Here is a 17,930-nt window from a genome sequence, read left to right on the forward strand (position 1 = left end):
CTGGGCAATGAAGTAACAGGAGCAGGTGTTTGGGAAAGCTTCCCAACACACAACGGGGCAAAGGATTTATGTTCCTTAAAATCTACTATTTCACACTTACAGACACAAGTAAAGATGAGTGATGTGATGTGCATCCTGTAATGCAGATTTTGGAGTTGAAAAAAAGTCATCTGTAGTTACCTTGCAGACTTTACTATAGAGAAAGTTTCTCTTTTAGAGGGAAATAGCTAGCAGCTGTAAATAAAAATGTTAAGCTAAGATTTTTTTGACACTCCTGGAAATGACTAAATGAAGATAATGAGGTGAGATAGGTCACTAACAATAGTTTCATTCAGCTTGATAAACAAAAGAAGATTTAAACTGTGCAAAATAGGTATTAAAATAAGTAGGTGCAGCTGATAGTTTAAAATATGCTCTTAATTCATTTGAGCATTTCCACATAATAGAAAATACACCTCTCAGGTGTCCAGCAATGCAGGACCAGAAGGAAAAGGACAGAACAGCTGCATTAGAGGCAGAATTCACCTCTAAAACGTCTTCAAGTACATAGTGATTTTCTACCTTAGCAAACAAAATGCTTTACAATTTTGGCTTCTCATTCACAGACACACATTCGTCAGTGGAGGAAACACCAGGTGCTGGTCTGCCTAGTAGATCTTGGCAGATATTTTGACTTGTGAAAGTAGGGAGAGTACAGGAACCATAAATATGATGGCTCAATTCCATTAAGTGCCCCAGTAAGCCCTGAATAGTAAGCCAGCATGCACAAAAGCAGGCTCTAACTAAGTGGAATACAGTCAACAATAATACACCTGTGCGTTTTCTACAGGTCGGCATCTCTGCTGTAAGAAAGATCTGTGGGATTAACTTTCCCAAGACATCTTAAAAAACAAGGAATGAGAGATTGAACCAACGGCTCTATTGCGTTTATTGTCAGAAATGCATGGGTGATTATTCACAATTACAATGGAATGAACAAAGGGTTTGTGCATAGTGATTAGTATTGACATGATTTTTTTCACACAGCTAAATTATGAATATTAACAAATACATCAAGATGTTAATGTTTGGGACAAAGAAACGTATCTAGTTTTGCCTCGGTACAAAACCACAGCTGATTTTAAATGCTTTTATTGGAGAAAATAAATTTTGCATGAACTGTTTAAGAATGATAGCCATTTTTATACACAATGCCTAATGTTAATACTTCCGCGGTTCAAAATTAGCGCATTATGATTTTAAATGTAAAGACTCTTTTTTAGTATTTGGATGAAAGTTTGCAGCCTGAAGTGTAGAACTCATGGTCATCTCCAAATGTTGTGTTTCTTCCTTTAAGTTGCTCCACTAGACTCTTGCTGCAGATAACATTCAGTTGCTGCTTGTTTGTGCTTGTTGTTTCTTCATTCAGTTTTGTATTTAATAATGGAAAAGCACTCTCTGTTGTGTTGAGATCAGGTGGCTGACTTGACCATTGAACAGTATCTCATTTCTTTACTATGAGAAACTCTTGGGTTGCTTCAGTCATCCATTTGCACTATGAAGCTGTCTGATCAGTTTTGCAGCATTTGACTGAACCTTAACAGAAAGTATACACTTCAGAATTTGTGCTGCTACTACAATCAAAAGTCACATTGTCAATAAACACTAGTGGCCTGGTTCCACTGGCAGCTATACCAACATGTTAGACAGATGATGCAGTATGCTTTGGGTAATGAGTTGTTTCTGGTTCTGGTAGAAGTTAACTGTGGTTTCATCTGTCCAAACATTTCTACAGAGCTGCAGAAGCTCCTTTAGGTCTTTTTTTTGGCAGTCTAATCTTGGTCTTGAGTGTAATCAGTGGTTTGCACATTGTTATATTGTATTTCTATTCATGAAGGCGTCATGAAGTGATACACCTGCCGCCGCAAAAGTGTTCTTGACTTGATTAGATGTGGTGAAGTTGTTTTTCTTAACAGTGGAAATAATTCATGCACTTCAGCTGTCTTCTGTGGTCCTTCGGGCCTTTTGCTGTTGAGCTGGTCAGAGCATTTATTCCATGTAACAGTGCACTAGATTGTGGATTTAGCTGCTGTTAAAGTTTTTGTTGTCTCTCACTATTAGGTTTATTTGCATTTTTCTGCCTAATGATGTCCTCTTTGGGCCTCATATTTTAAAATCACGGTAAAATTACAGTGAAAAGCTATAAAATACAAATCAAACACTTAAATGAACGTCAGATATTATGTCTGCTTTATTTGTCATGAAATAACAAGGGAGAAGGGCTCACCTGGATGCTCCCTTGTCAGCCAATTGGCCAATTAAATTTGAACCTCTGAAAATGGGGACCTGTGTATAGAAATGGTTGTAATTACAAAATATTTGTAGCCAAATATTTTGTAAAATCACTTGAAAAAAGCTGAAAGTCTGCACTTCAATCACATATTGATTGTTTGATTTACGACCTATTGCGGTAGTGTACAGAAGCAAAACCATGTTTGTCCCACACATTATGGAGCAAACTGTATAAAAAATATATAAATATAAGTTGAATAAAAGCTACTGTCTAACTACCAGTGAAGAACCTCCCAGAATCCTGGATATGGATAACAGTCATTTATGTGTGGAGTGACATCAAAAAGTTTTTGGATATTAAAGCTACGACACCCTCCGTGTCTTTCATATGATTATTCCATAAAATGTTAGATACACTGGTGTTTGAATCAAACAATTTACCAAAACTTTAAAGCCAGTGTTCTTTACTAAAATAAATAAATCAGATCCGAAACCATGAGCATGCCTCCTAAGTAATGTGGAAATAGCTAATTCTGATTTATTGAACTTAGCGGCCCATGTCCACTGCAAAGACGAGAGAGAAACGGGAGAAGGAGAGAGAACAGGTCAAGTGTCGTCTGCACAAAGAACGCCAGCAGAGCAGCACAAACTCAATCTTCACAGATGGTATATTGTCAAAAAAATGTTTTTAAAGGGAATGTGCCAGAAGGAGGTATAAGGTTGTAGAAGGACCAGCAGCTGATCAAACCATGTAACAAAGAAACAGCAGCTTTAGAGATCAAAAAGAATCATCAGATACATCTGAGTTCACAGGCTGTAGGATCAGTGAGTAAAAGTAAAGCGGGCGAGTGACTGAACAATAAGACAGGTAGGATTAAACTAGTTTAAGAAGATGCACAAAAGATAAAGTGGATGTAAGTGTATTATTTTACAGGTGTAGTTGAACTTGCTTTGATAAAATCAGGGTGTATCAGGCGTACAGGGGAACACGGATGCAAACTTAAGAAACCTTCTTAAAAATCATTTTGTTTTGTTTTTTTCTGTTTGTTTGTTTCGTCTTTTTTCTTCTTTTTTTCTTTTTTCTTTGTTAAAAAAGAACTGGAGTGGATCTTTCAGCATGACCAGCTACCCAATGGAAGAATTTTACCTAGGGGAAAATCAGAGGAGAAAAGCCCTCCAGAGCTCTGACCTAAATCCCATAGAGCACCTATGGGATGTCATGGAGAAAATTGTCAGCCTTGAAAGCTTTTCTGGCTGAAAAATGGAGAGAATTTTGCCACAGTTACTACAAAAATTGGTGACTAGCATTTATGTCCAGACAAGGGTGACAAACTAAACACAAAACCACTGAAACAGAAATCTTAGCAAAGCAATTCTCTTTTCTCTTGATTTTAATTTGCTTGAGAAATGGGACTGGAAAACACAGTTTCCACTGACATTTAAAAATTATTGTTGCAGTGAAATTCTGATATTTTTAAGTGTCCAGTAGTTTTTGTGGACCGCTTTAGTTGTCATTTTCAGGGTGTCAGGGAGTAAAGCATATGCTAGAATTCATAAATTAGAGAAAGGTTACTCCCAGGACAGGATATCAATCTAAAGATAATATATGTGTATGAACGTGTCTGTATAATTTATATGGACACTCATATTAACACCTCTAGGTAAACAAGAGTAGTCAGAGACTGCAAAGCTCGACCAGGGCTGAAAATTGCCTCATACATTTATACATAAATTAAACTTCTGGACCCAGATCCATTTAAATTTGATATGTATTTGTGAAGATACAATGCAGAATATCAGATTTGGCAATGGTAAAGAATCCTTCTAAAAAAAATAATTTAACCAAGATCTGGATTAATATCAGCCCTAAAAGTTGATCACACCTAAGTCGAGCCAAGTCCCACTTCTAGTAAATCCATCATGCACGTCCATCCATAATTTTTCAAGTAATTCTGCTAAAAAACAGAAAAATAAACAGGCAGTCAAACAAATCCTTGATGGAGGTAATTAGGAGCTTAACCTTCACTATATCTGCATATATTTAGACTGTGGGAGGAAATGGGAGCAACAATATGCTTTAATAAGGAAAAAGTTAAATAAATTGAAGTAATTTGAAAATGTGTCTGGTGGCAGCTGTGAAAACACACATATATTTTTTATACTAAAAACTGACAAGGTTATTGTTTTATTGTTAGCCTCTCCTGGTTATTGATTTCTGTGCTGAGACATATTGTTACATACCTGGCATTATTTCAAAAGAAAGCACAGGCAGTGAAACAATAATGAAGCAACGTATAATACTCGCATAGTTTAGTCAGTCTTCCGTTTTGTTCCATACTTTCACCCAAATGTGATTACTTCAGTTGTGTACTGAAGACAGATGTCCACGACTTAAAGTCCTCCTGTTTGCACTCATGCAAACAGGAGCTTGGGTATGACATATGCATATATGCTGCTTTAAGCCTCAAGCATTTGTCTAGGCTGCAGCAGCAGCAGAAAATGGCTTTGTATATCAGAAAAGCAATGTGTAACAGTTAACGTCTGTGTCTCTTTGTCGAAGCTCTCTTGCCAATTCAAGCCACATTTCAGGGCACTTTAATTGAAAATAGTGAGAAAGCCTAGCACTTAGACAATGATAGCAAGTGACAACCGGAAAGAAAAGGCGGCAGGAAACAGACATCCTACTTTATCCCCGAGCCAGCGCTCAAAGAAGCTAAACCTCTTGAATCCAACCTGCCATCGCCACGATAAGCAGGTCCAGGGCTCTGCAAAAGTATGTTTGCACGAGTATAGGTTTGAGTCACCATCTCGCTGTGAGGTTTCCCTGATCTCAGTATCAAAGAGGCCCATCTGGTTCATTTAAAATCTATACAGCAGAGTGCTATAGCAAGACAAGCTGTCAGCTGTATTGATTTTCATTTTATCCTCATCATCATTTATTTATTAATTTTATGCATTCACTCTCGTATGCCCTTGTAGTGCATAAGACTCCTGCGGGGCGTGTATTGTTATCAGCTGGTCTATTTGGGAAGTCCACCTTCTTTATCCTGTTATTAACTCCTAAAAGTCCACAATGCATTTGTCATCCATGGAAAATCATGGCAATTACGTATTAATAACTCCACTGGGATAGTTCTTTCCTGCTCAGCTGAGACTACAATTTTACGTTTCTCATTTTGTTTTAACTTCCAGCATCTTTTTTTTTCTTTTTTCACTCGTTAGCTGAGCTTTGTCTCCATCTGATTAGTAACAATTGCTGCTGGTTTGATCATGCAGGCCAGTCTGTGCATACAAATCATCATCCTCATTGTAAATGTCCTAATCTCTTCTTATCAACAGATGAGACATCGTTTGAAGCAGGGATCAAAGTTCAGATCCACACCCAAGATGAGCCGCCATTCATAGACCAGCTGGGCTTCGGAGTGGCGCCGGGATTTCAGACGTTTGTCTCCTGTCAGGAACAACGGGTACGTCCTTGGAAAGATGGCACAAGTGGAACGCTGAAACTACAATAACACACTGTATCTCAGCGTGTTTTGTCAACAAGATGTTGGAGGATAATTTGTTGCAGTTATAAAGAGGCATTATCTGCAACAAATAATCTGTTGCACTTTCAAAATGATGAAAACATTACTCTGCTTTTCAAATCCCTGAATAATTTGGGTATTTCATTCTGTTTTGTTTATCTGTCAGCAGCAGATAGAGTAGCAATTACTCCTACAGCAAAGGCTGCTAGTCTCCCTTCAAAGAGTACTTCTATGATTTAGAACTGCATTCATATAGCATGAAACATGGTGCCTTTATTACCCACAATGCAGCTTGAAGCTCTCATGATGAGATTCAGGTGCTTTCTACTAGAATGTGGCCTTGAGGCTGAAATGAGTAGCAGAGGACCGAGGTCACCTATTTCTAACAGCCCCAGACATATTTTATTGTCAAACTTCACTTTTCAGTCCTGCCACTGCTTTAACTGGTATACCGTAAGCAAATTTATGCTTTCCCACATGCCGTAGTTTTCCCGAAAACAATGCCCTTTCACACATACTCCGTTCCATTCATCTGACAGGATCTTGACTTGTGAGCTTTGTGACTAAATTAAAACGAAAATAAAATTTCAATTCAATAAAGGTTGCTGTGCCCTTATTATTAGGACTTTGTGACATTTTCATATCATTTTCAGCATGGCTCATATTTCAAATGCATAAAATTACAGTAGTATATTATGTCTGCATAGTGTCTTTCCAGTGTCTTCTTGAGTTGCTCAGCTCACTGAAAAATGCCCTGAATAGAAATAGCATGTACGTAATAATAATTTATCTTAATGACTCTTTCTGCATTTTAACTTTCTAATAAGCTTTACAATCTTTTTAATGTGTCTTCAGTAGTTCTACATCAGATGAAAGATCTCTCTCACAGCCTTTAAGCAAGAGATGCGGGTAGCTGTCTCAGCGACACAAACATACAGACACAGAGTGTGACAGGGAGAGAGACCCTGCTCCAAGTAGCAGTCGAAGAGGGAAGTAAATGTTCCAAAGTGTAGTTACTCATCACTAGAGTCAATGCTCATTGACACAGGTGCAAGAAATCTTCTGCAGTTATCAAAAATACCACACTCGTAATGTGTGCCTCTCTCGTCACTGGCTTGGGTTTGTGCAAATGCAGCTATTAGAGCACCGACATTAAAACTAACCCATGTCACTTCAGCAGACTGATGAGGGCTGCAAGTGTTGCATATCACTGAAAAAAAGGGCTTGCTTGGGCTTATGGTGCCTTCAAAGAGGAGGTGGTGTAAGTGTCTTAGTCAGCATGAAATCAACTTATCTAATGTAATGGGATTTTGCATGCTGGCCCACATCATCAGTACTGTGTCTTTAGTCACTGAAGATGTTTAATGTCTTTCCACATCAGACATCCCTGCATTGCCCTGGTTACTCCTCTAGGGTTGATCAAGCCCTGGCCCACGTCCCAGTAGTACTCGCACTTTACTGCTCACTCTCCTTGATTCAAAACCATCTGGAGGATCTTTAAGCAGCCTCTCAGGCACTGCTGATGGCTCTGCCCTTGTCTGCCTCGTCACTCGTGAGACTGATAGCTTTGCTGAACTTCCTGCTGACAGTCAGTCATTTGAAATTTAAGGTGTGAGTACGAACTGAACAGCTTGTACTCACACCTTAAATTTTAAAATAACGGAGCTTTAAAATGAATGAATTTCAGACTCTGTGAACTGAAAACTTGCTGTTATTTAGATTGTTGGGAAGAACAGAAATTAAAACAGACACCAAGTCAGACTGCACACGTGGCTCAGTGACTGAGGCATCCAAGGAAGTGGAAATGGCTCTGGTATTGCTCAAGGTTTTTGTCAGACCACAGGGATTTGAAATGACAAGACCCACAAGGTAAGCAATGCACTGTCAGCACTATGCTGTGTTGGAGGAAAACTGCTATTCTCTTTTTAAATATTTTTTAAGAACATTAAAAACCATTTCTGGGAATGTTTCAGATCAAAGTTTCCCACAAACACGTCTGCAAAGAATGCTTACTTTTTATTTTTCCTTCATTAATATGGTGGAGTTTGAAAAGGCTGATTTGTTAGCCGGAAAGATCTGCCCCAAGCAGGCTGTTCAAGTCTGTACACTTCTTGGAAGGCTTGGATTTTCCATGCAGTCCTAATAGTTACCCACACGGGGCCTTAACACATATTAAGGAACACAAACTTCCCCCAGCTTGTCGAAGTCGGTCTTGTTGAGTGAAATGAAGTGTATGTAGGTTATTCCTCTGAACTGTGAATAATTCTGTGGGTGCAATGGCGAGCATGCAGTCAGACAAATCACATAGTCTGGGCCCTAATATGCTTCAGAACCATGCAAAATAAATGGAGAGAGAAAGAGGCGGATTTGATCTCGGTCCTTCCACATCCACACTACTACTGAGTGTGTCCCAGTGTCGGCAGGCTGCAGCAGGATTTTGCATGCTGTGAACGTCGCGTCTGCAGGAGAGTGTCCTTCTTTGTTTTTTTCTATTTCCCCACAAGCTCCATTACTTTTTTCCTCACCAACAGTCATTACAATTCCTCTAATACAATTCTCCTCTCTTTAATATGATTCTACAATCTCTCCATTCCCCCTTTCTCCCCTCTCACTGTCTCTATTTATTTATCCCATTGTCTGGCAGGCTCAGTCTTCATTAATCTAATGCAGTTTGCTCCCATTCATTCATCTCCCTGTTTCAGCAGTCCTGTAGTGTAAAGCTGTTGGGGACTTTTCAGCCGGCCAAGCTGTCACTCACCGTGATCTGGCAAAAGAATAATCTGCAATATCCTTCTACTTTACATACAAAGTAAAAAAAATACAAAATAATTCTCCCAGCATTTCTCCATGCGCCTCCTTTTCTGTTCACAGTCACCCCTGCTTTCTACCTTTTGCTCTTTCTTTCTCTCGTGATTTGTTTTCCACTTCGAGGTTTGCTCTGCAGCACACGAAAATATCCTGAAATCTTTTACGCCAGATTTACTTTTGTCCACACTTGCAGCAGCTTTTGCTGAGTTTAACCAAAGGGAAATAATGTTGCCACAGAGTGGTTTGAGAAGTCTGACAAGAGCTTTTGAAAATGCAGGGAAATCAAAATAGCAGACCAATGTACATAAAAGACCCATTTTCAAGTTAAAGAGCTGCTTCAAGGGATGTAATCCACGTGACTCTGAATAAATGCAGATACACCCATTATCGATTATCACATTTTATCATGCTCTGATGGTTTTTATGTTTAGTTTGACTTTGCGAAGCACCCTTGATGTTAAAATAATCAGAAGAATGATTATGTTCTCCTGATTAGATTCGGTTTTCGTTCGTGCTGTCTGTTTTACTTGAGCGCACTGCACTGTATGTGACTACTTATGACTATTGTATGTGCATGCTGAACATCTCCTGGGGGTTATTAGTAACCAACTCCAGTTTGTGATACCCGTGGCTGCCTCGTGCCCCCCCACTACAGATTGTAAACTGCTGGTCCCTAAATCACAACAGTGGCCTTTAATTTATTGCCATGTGAGCACTCAGTGATGCACTGATTGAACTGATGAGACAGAAACACATACTGCCTTCTTTTTCCTACTTTCCTACTTCATTTAACGCATCACATTTTTCTCTTCTGTTAGTTAAGGCAGATGAAATGTAAATGAGTATGGCGAATGTTGTGATATAACATGCAAATTACAAAATGCATTCCTCCGGAGGGAATTTAGTTTATTTTGTCTACATAAACAGTATAAAGCTAACTCAAGTGTGCACAGGATTCATTTATGCTTAGTTTTAAGTAATTTTTCATTTAACATTTCAATTATTATCTCAGTTATTTTTTGTAATTGAATTATTTCCATTACTCCTGGGGAGCAGAGACCATGATTAGATCTCTTTTAGTCTATTTATTAGTCTTCTGAATATGCTGACCGACACGCTCTGCTGATCATTTCTCAGTCGTCTTTTACTTTCTATAGCCCTTTCAGACATTCACTCCTTTTCAGCAATCTGAAGACATCTGAAATTGTCAGCTTCATTTTAGAATGCACACCTTGGTCACTTTCCCACATAAGCCGTGGCAAAGCTCTTACTAAGTCCAACAAGATTGGCGTATCAATTCAGCACAAGCCTGAATGCATGCTCTATCGATATAGGCACACATAAGACTTTGACTGTCCACCTCTTTCCTTTATCTCTATGAGTTGCTCAACTCACTACAAGGTATGATTTTTTTTGGAGAATGCCTGAAACTTTAGTGTCATAGAAAGATAAATGTTTTTGTATGAGACACCTGCTTTCAGTCTCTGTCTCTCTTGCCTACAGTCTTGCATACAAACAAACAGGCTGTCTCTGCAAACAAGGCAGCAGCTCAGCATCAGGCATTTTCAAACATTTCATCACCAGTCTATTTAATTATACAGCACATTTAAGAACATAAGAAATTGAGCAAAGTGGATAGTGAAAACAAACAAAAGGTCCGTAAACTTAACTAAGCGCAAAAGACCCAGTTCCAATGTCGTTAGTTGCCAGTTCTCTGAAATTACCAAAGACCTTCCCCCCACTTTTACAAATCAGCTACAAAGTTACAAATCAAAATGTTAGAAAAAAATAGTTATAAAAGTTATAAATTTAACTTTATGGTAAAGCCCATACCATAGTAAAAATAGACTCTGATAAATGTCAGGCTTATAAAACTTGGCAATAATGTATGTAATGTAAGTTCTGACGAAATGTTAGCTGCGGCTTGAGTTGGTGTTTTGCTCCCAGCTGTTTATGAAAGTCTGCCTTTGAGTTTGTTTCATAACCGCATCAGACAGCGGCAACATCTATCAACTTCCAGTCAGCTGTCTAATCTCCAATTTTGACTAAAGCGTCTGTGCATGTGTTCCCCATATTTTTAGAAGATAGATAGTTTTATTTATATAGCGCCAGTTCACCAGAGCAGTCACCTCAAGGCGCTTTATATCATAAGGCAAGCACCCTACGTTATTAGAGAGAAAACTGCAACTATCAGCAAGTTATCTACCGCAGCTGGTTGAGTGGTGAGGGGACTGAGAAGAGAAAAAAAAGTCAAACTGCTTATACTATAAACTCTGCAGTTGCACCATGAAAGAAAAGCGCAAATATCAACTTCTGTTTTTAACTGAGACAAAGTTTGTGTGAAGGATCGTGACAGGCCTCCAGCTGAAAACACAGTTTCCACACCCAAAAGTAGCAAATCAGGTGAGGAGTGAGAACGGAAGCATAGTCAGGATTTATTTCAACATTCATGTGATAATCTACTGAAAATTTGTGCCCAGCTGTAAGATAGTCAAAATATACTGCTACTTCTACTGTATAGGATTTACAGTACAAGTACAAAAGTAAGCATGTAAGAATGACATTCATGAGAAACAACCAATCCAGTCAGAGCATACTGAAAACACAGGAGTCTTGTGGCCACGGCAACAACATCTTTGTTCAACACCTACCCTGCCCCTGTTTACCAGATTTGCCTTGCTCTGTCTTCATCCACCTGCAGACAATGAAAATCAAGTTGAATGATTGCTGTTTTGACACACTGGAGAAGATCAAGTGCACAGCGCAGAAGCATAGCTACTACAGGACATGATAGGACTGCTACAGTGTGAAGTCTGTGCTTGTACTCTGTACACATCTTCAGTGCTGAAAATGGGTACAGAGGTGTACAAGAACATGATCTTGACGACAGATCATCCAAATTTAAATCAAATAAAGTTTTGGCGTTTAGATGCCCATTAATATGAATACCCCATGTCTCCATAATTTTGACCAGAGAGCCACATTTTGGGGGATGGGTTGGTTTTGGTTTGGTGATATTTTATTATTTTCTGATTCACAGTGCATGCAGGCATCTGCAAAATTTTATCATTGTGCTGTCTGTATATGCCTTTGGTTCCTTTTTCTCCAGAAAAGCACAGTGGTTCCTTTCTTCACTGGGATAAGGAGAGTATCATAGTTCATCTCTCCTTCAAGTTTGCTTTTGCCTCCTCTTGCTCTTTGATGTAACAAGGTCTTGCAAGCCATTCCAATTATGTCCCATTTCATGAGTAAGCTCTCATGTTTTTGTGTAGTTGTGTTGGCAGCCCATTTTTGCCAAAGCCAAATTTTCAATTTCCTTGACATGCTCTTTCCTCAAGCCTTGGTACATCATGATAAGTATGCACTTAACTACTTTAAACCCTCTGGTAGAGAAGACAACAGGACCTGTAGCTGGCAGATGCATGCAAACTGACATGAAATTAGTTTTTCCTCCTCCTCTTTCTTCCATCCACCATCTAACATATGGTGTATTTGGAAGATTAAAAGATTTAGTTTGTCACATGTAAAGCTGAAACAGTTATTCGGTTGAAGCACTGAAAAACTAATAAGCAACTTTTTGAGTATTAACCGTTAATTTCATGGCAAACTAAATACCTCTGGGTTTGTGACTGTTATTTGCATAAAACCATCAATATTAATGCACCAAATTGGACTTAATAAAATTCTGATGTGCTCTTTTTTTTTTTTTTTACTTTTTCTGAAAGCCTATATACAAGAAAATTACTTTAGTTTGATTATTGTGTTTACTCAGATAAATTAAATTTAATTAAAATATATGCATATCTGCAAATAAGTATTTCAAATACAAATGTGTTTATAAATGCACAATATTCACTTCAATGTATAATAGCATGATCTGTGAGTGGCTTCTGCAGTTTTTAATTATTTAAAGATGTAAATACTTATGTATACCAACACTATAGAATTACATATTCAGCACTACTGTGCAGATGTTCAAAGAAATGCAAAGTCTAATAAGTCTGGTGACAGCGTCTCTCTTTGGGTTCCTCCACTGCACGAATCCACCGGATTGCATGTTTTACTGCACAGACTGCTGAGGGGTGACATAGCTAACATTTGTGGATTCGAATACTGGGCATATGGTATTTGGTTCTGCAGCAACGCTGCTTAGAGTGAAACTCTTACGACATATCAGCTCTACTAAACAGCTGATACTATTCAGTTCCTGCATGAAGAGTGGGCAGCACAATGAAAGCACAGAGGGAGACTAGGAATAGGAGAAGCGTAGGAGAGATGCTCCTACGCTCAATAACCACAACTCACATGTCCACGAATCTGGAGTAAGAACAAGATTCACATTCTGTTCCAAATGCAGTAAGTGTGTAACAAGTTTAACATATTGAGAGAAAATATGACATGAAGAACTGCATTGAGTATAAACGTGCAATAACGTGCATATGATGAAATTGCAAATGACTGCGTAGTTGTTCTTTTTGTTTGCTTTTTACTCTGTTGCCACCTCCATGAACATAAACTGTGAGTTTTATTATTTTTCAAAAAAAAAAACAGGTCACATTAGCATTGTGAGTTTTTTTTACTTCAAATGTGGTCAACGTATTGATGAGTCACTGGGGATGTTCAGCAGATAGCAATCACCATGAGTGATGTGTTTGTGCCTCTCTTTTAGCTGACATACCTGCCTCCACCATGGGGCGACTGCAAATCCACACCGATGGACTCTGACTTTTTCAACACTTACAGCATCACGGCCTGCAGGATCGACTGTGAAACACGATACTTGGTGGATAACTGTAACTGTAGGATGGTTCATATGCCCGGTAAGAACCAGAGGGGCACCTTACTGCTTTCGCATTATTGTAGGGTCTTTACCTTACAATATAAAGCGCCGTGAGGCAACTGTTGTTGTGATTTGGCGCTTTATAAATAAAACTGAATTGAATTGAGTTGGATATCAATATATCTATATCTACTTATATTTATAAAGATGTGAAGTGCTCTGGAGTCTGTTATTGTAATCTCACAGGAAACACTTCAATTTGATGCTGCAGTGACAAAAATGATTTTTGAGGAGCAAAACACTTTTTCCAGCAAATGCTGAAAATCAGATATTTTCACACTCCAGTGGATCAGAAAACTCAACTGTTTTCACTTTGTTTGCACAGTGATTACAGCTGGCATTTGCTGTCTACCTCCTACACTTAATCACTGTGTGGCATCTCTGATGGCAAATTGAAAAGGAGTTTGGCACAGAGGAAACATTTGCTTTTGGCCTCCGTTAACCCTCACTTACCTGTCCAATTATTGTTAATGCCTCTCTCTTCAATCAGAGAGAGACCCGTGTTTGCATATAGACAGCCTGCCAATCTGCCTGTGTGATAATCAGGATTAGTCTCTATCTTATAGTGATTGTTCAGTTGATTACTGAAAGTCTAGAGGGAACCTCCCCATCTTCTTCAGCTATTCATCTTTCCAATCTCTGGACCAAAAAGCAGTGAATAATTGTAGCAGGGTAATAATGTCCTCTACAGCGATGACATTTCTTACCTTGTGTTGTCCTGACAGACTGACAAAGATGGATCAACTGCCAAAGAGAGAAGGATGGGGAAAGGGGTGACCGAAAGTGGTAATGAGAGTCAGCAAAAGTTAATGAAATCAATTACAAGATGAGCTGAAAATTTATGGCCAAAATCCAGGTGTGATAAGGGCAGTAATTCTGAGACAACATTAATTATAAGTCTAGGACTCCTTGCCTTTTGTGCTTCCTCAAAACCCCTTTTTCCCTTGCTCGCCCCTTGTTTTTGTTCAGACTGTGAACACTGTGTGCTTTTGCCTATCCTTAGGAAATGCCCCATACTGCACCCCGGAGCAGTACAAGGAGTGTGCAGATCCTGCCTTGGGTAAGGAGATAAACCAGCATGCTGCTTGCATGATGTGTATGTGTATGCATGTGTGTGTGTGTGTGCATGTGCACTTTTCAGTGTGCATGTCCCACTGTTCAGAGCTCCTGATCCGAGCTGATAACAGATAATAGTGTTCCTTCAGCCTGATAGTAGCCATTCTCAAAGAGTAAACCTCAAGCCTGCCACTGAGGCTCTCCTTTTCACACTCCCCTGTCTCTCCATCAACTGATACCTTTCAGTCCTTTCATGTCTGTTGCTTGTTTTCTTACTGACTTGCAATCTCTCGTGTCTCACGTGTTGGCCTCTGGCTATTACTGTCTCTCTGACTCTGTCTTGATGTGGCTTATATCTTTTGTGTTTCTTATAAGGGTCTGTGGGGTTACTCCTCGCGGCATCTTTTCACAACGTTTCTGTGACACTTTTCATTCAGCTCATATTTTGTTTGTCATCCTGGGGTGGCGATAAATCTGTCTGTCCCCTTGTCTTCTCTCTTTAAATCTCTCTCTCTGGCTTTCTTCTCTCTCTCTCTCGCTCTGTCTGACTACTTCATTTTTCAGACTTTCTTGTCGAGAAAGACAATGACTTTTGTGTGTGTGAGACGCCGTGCAACTTGACACGTTATGGTAAAGAGCTGTCCTTTGTCAAGATACCCAGCAAAGCATCAGCCAAGTACCTTGCCAAGAAATATAACAAAACTGAGCAGTACATAGCGTAAGTACAATTTTTTAAATCTTTTATATAACCAAAGGTGGGTTTGTGTTTGCAGAGCATTTTCACTTTTAATTCAGTGTTTCACATTTATGTTATTTGATGTAACCAATCTCTAAGAAGCTTCACATAAAGGAAGTGATGAATTAAAGTTATCAGTGCCATTCATCTTGTCTTTTCAGTGTATTTTAAAGGTTAAAGATTGTTATATTTTATTTTTAGTGCAGTTATAACGTCATTATCACTCATCATATTACACAGTGTGTTAAACTGTCATCATGCAGTGCATTCTGTAGCCACAATTTATCAGCTCCTGTCATTTTCTTCATTATCATGAATATTTTTTATAATGTCTTGCAGCAAATAAGAGATGTATTTAGTTATAGATAGTACTTTAAGTTTTTAGTTATTTCTATTCTCTACTTAAACACAACAAAAATGCCTTAGCAGCAGTTATCAACTCACCCCCGAAAAAAATTAGAGAAGGGGCAGGTGGTAAGTGGCAGCTGCGTTAGCTTGGCCCCAAAAAAACTCATGTGTGTTAAATAAATTATAAACAGGTGCACAATGGCATGCTCAATGATTCAGGTAGTTTATGTCAAATGTTAAGTTCCCATTAACTTACAGTTGACTCAAGCTCTTCCACTGAAAAGTGTTGTATGGGCTTTTGGTTGACACAGAAGTGTATTTGCCCTGCCCGAGTTTGAAGTTTCAAATGCACACGCCTCCAGAAAGAAGCGTAGCAATGAGATGACTTTGATGGGGACGACTGTTTCCACCAGATCAGGTGCTCTATTGGATTGGGATCTGGTGACTCTGGAGGCCATTTGAGTACAGTGAACTCACTGTCATGTTCAAAGAAACAGTTTAGGATAATTTAACGTTGCACATTATTCTGCTGGAAGCAGCCATCAGAAGATGCACACATTGTGCTCATAAAGGGATGGACATGGTCAACTACTGATGCTCAGTTGGCACTAAGGGGCCCGGTGTGGCAAGAAAATACCCCACACACTGTTACATCACCAGCAGCTTGAACCATTGATACAAGGCTCCATATTCTCATGTTGTTCCTTCTGATCCTAAGTGAGCTATTCTAAAGCAGCATCCTTCCAAATCCCGTGTAAAGAAACATGTTTCTTGACTGTGTCTATGACAATTTGAGACTTTGAAACAATTGAAGGTACAGTTTCCTGTTCTTACAGCAGTGGCACCCGCTGTGGTCCTCTGTTGCTGTAGCTCATCTGTTTCAAAGTTTGATGTGTTCTCCATTCAGAGATGCTCTGCATACTTTGGTTGTGGCCCGCACTGTTGCTGCATTTGCCTGTTGTGATTGGCTGACAGTTATGTGTATTAATAAGCAGTTGAACAGGTGTACCTAATAAATTGTCTGTGTTCAGTAAGTGTATACTCTAATTTTACCCTGCAAAGTATCTTCTGTCCCAGACTTTGCAAAAGCCAGCAGCAAAGATATTTCCCCTAATAGCAAAAATTGGACTCTTCCAAAGGGAGTAATGTTTTACTGAAAGTGCAGCTACTGGGTCATTATATAAAAAATGAAAATGGATTTCATCTTCAGTTGACTTATTGACTTGTTAGATTACACTGTAGTACTGTTTTACTTTTCATGAGCAGTACGCTTGTAGATTATAAATGTGGTGTTTGTGTTTGATGAAGATGGAAAAGCTCTGTGAAAACATTCAGGAGCCAAATGGAGTTTTTTTTCTTCATTTTTTTAAACATCTGAAACAAAATATATACTAAATGCAACTTGGTTGGAGTTCTGATTTTTCACTTGTGCACTGGATTTTCCTTTCTGTCATCATTTAGCAATTCAGTAGTGGCTTAAACATAGCTTGCTGTCCTGATTGTGAGGGATTAAGACAGATTAAGCCACTTCAGAATACAAGCACACTTACAGCAGAAATGTAAATCTCTTGATAAAAGCTCATGCCATCCATATCAGTTACCGGTAAGGACAAGAAAACTGCCACTAAACAAGTTAAATGACCCACTCTCTTTTCTGTCTAACAGAACCGATGTGTTTTGGATTGATTTTCTCTTTTACTTACTTCCTTAAAGGCTCCTCGGTGAGTGTAGTAACCCTTTCACTTTCTAAAACTTGGATTTTTTTTTCATCGAGGGGAGAAAATAGAACAAGGAACTCGCATTCAGAGCTTAACTTGATTAATTGACCAAGTATTGAGTGTTTCTTGGCCAAATGTACTGAAGAGATCAAAAGCAGTTCAAGGAAATGAGGAGAGGGTACAATAATAGTTGGATCTTTTATCTATCACTCCCGGCAGAGCAGTTGAAGACAAGATAATTACACCATATGTAGCCAGACTGCTGTTAAAAACCTTTCACTTCTCCCTTCAGAAAGAAATTCCCTGTGGACACAAGTGAATCCATCGAGTTCATTTCTTTGACTGGTCAAATTTCCAAGTGGTGTCATACTGATGCACATTAGCTTTGTTTTGGTATTCCGGCTTCTTAGTGTCTGGTGATGTGAAACTGAAGTCCGTGACAGTGGACTGTCTGTCGTCTTTCTGCTGGGAACCGCAAACAGAGAAAGAAAGGTAGACGTGTAGCTTAATCCACTGTTTGACAGCAACTTTGATCAGATGTGTCTCAGGTTAACCCACTAAGCAGCAGGAACATGTGACAGCCAAGAGGCATCACTGAAACTTCAGCATGACAACCCATACTGACG

At 39.0% G+C, this 17,930-nt stretch overlaps 1 protein-coding gene across 3 annotated transcripts in view; it reads left to right on the forward strand.

The window, feature by feature from the left end:
* Positions 1-17,930, forward strand: part of asic1b (acid-sensing (proton-gated) ion channel 1b) — a 170,064-nt gene that overhangs the window by 145,832 nt on the left and 6,302 nt on the right. For all 3 annotated transcript variants that reach the window (XM_003456092.5, XM_005460817.4, XM_005460818.4), the window contains 4 exons: positions 5,611-5,738; positions 13,276-13,426; positions 14,450-14,506; positions 15,067-15,220. In XM_003456092.5, the coding sequence (XP_003456140.1) occupies positions 5,611-5,738; positions 13,276-13,426; positions 14,450-14,506; positions 15,067-15,220 (490 nt within the window). The remainder of the gene's footprint in view (positions 1-5,610; positions 5,739-13,275; positions 13,427-14,449; positions 14,507-15,066; positions 15,221-17,930) is intronic.

Source organism: Oreochromis niloticus, linkage group LG5 (assembly GCF_001858045.2).
Source record: "Oreochromis niloticus isolate F11D_XX linkage group LG5, O_niloticus_UMD_NMBU, whole genome shotgun sequence".
Classification (NCBI taxonomy): Eukaryota; Metazoa; Chordata; class Actinopteri; order Cichliformes; family Cichlidae; genus Oreochromis; species Oreochromis niloticus.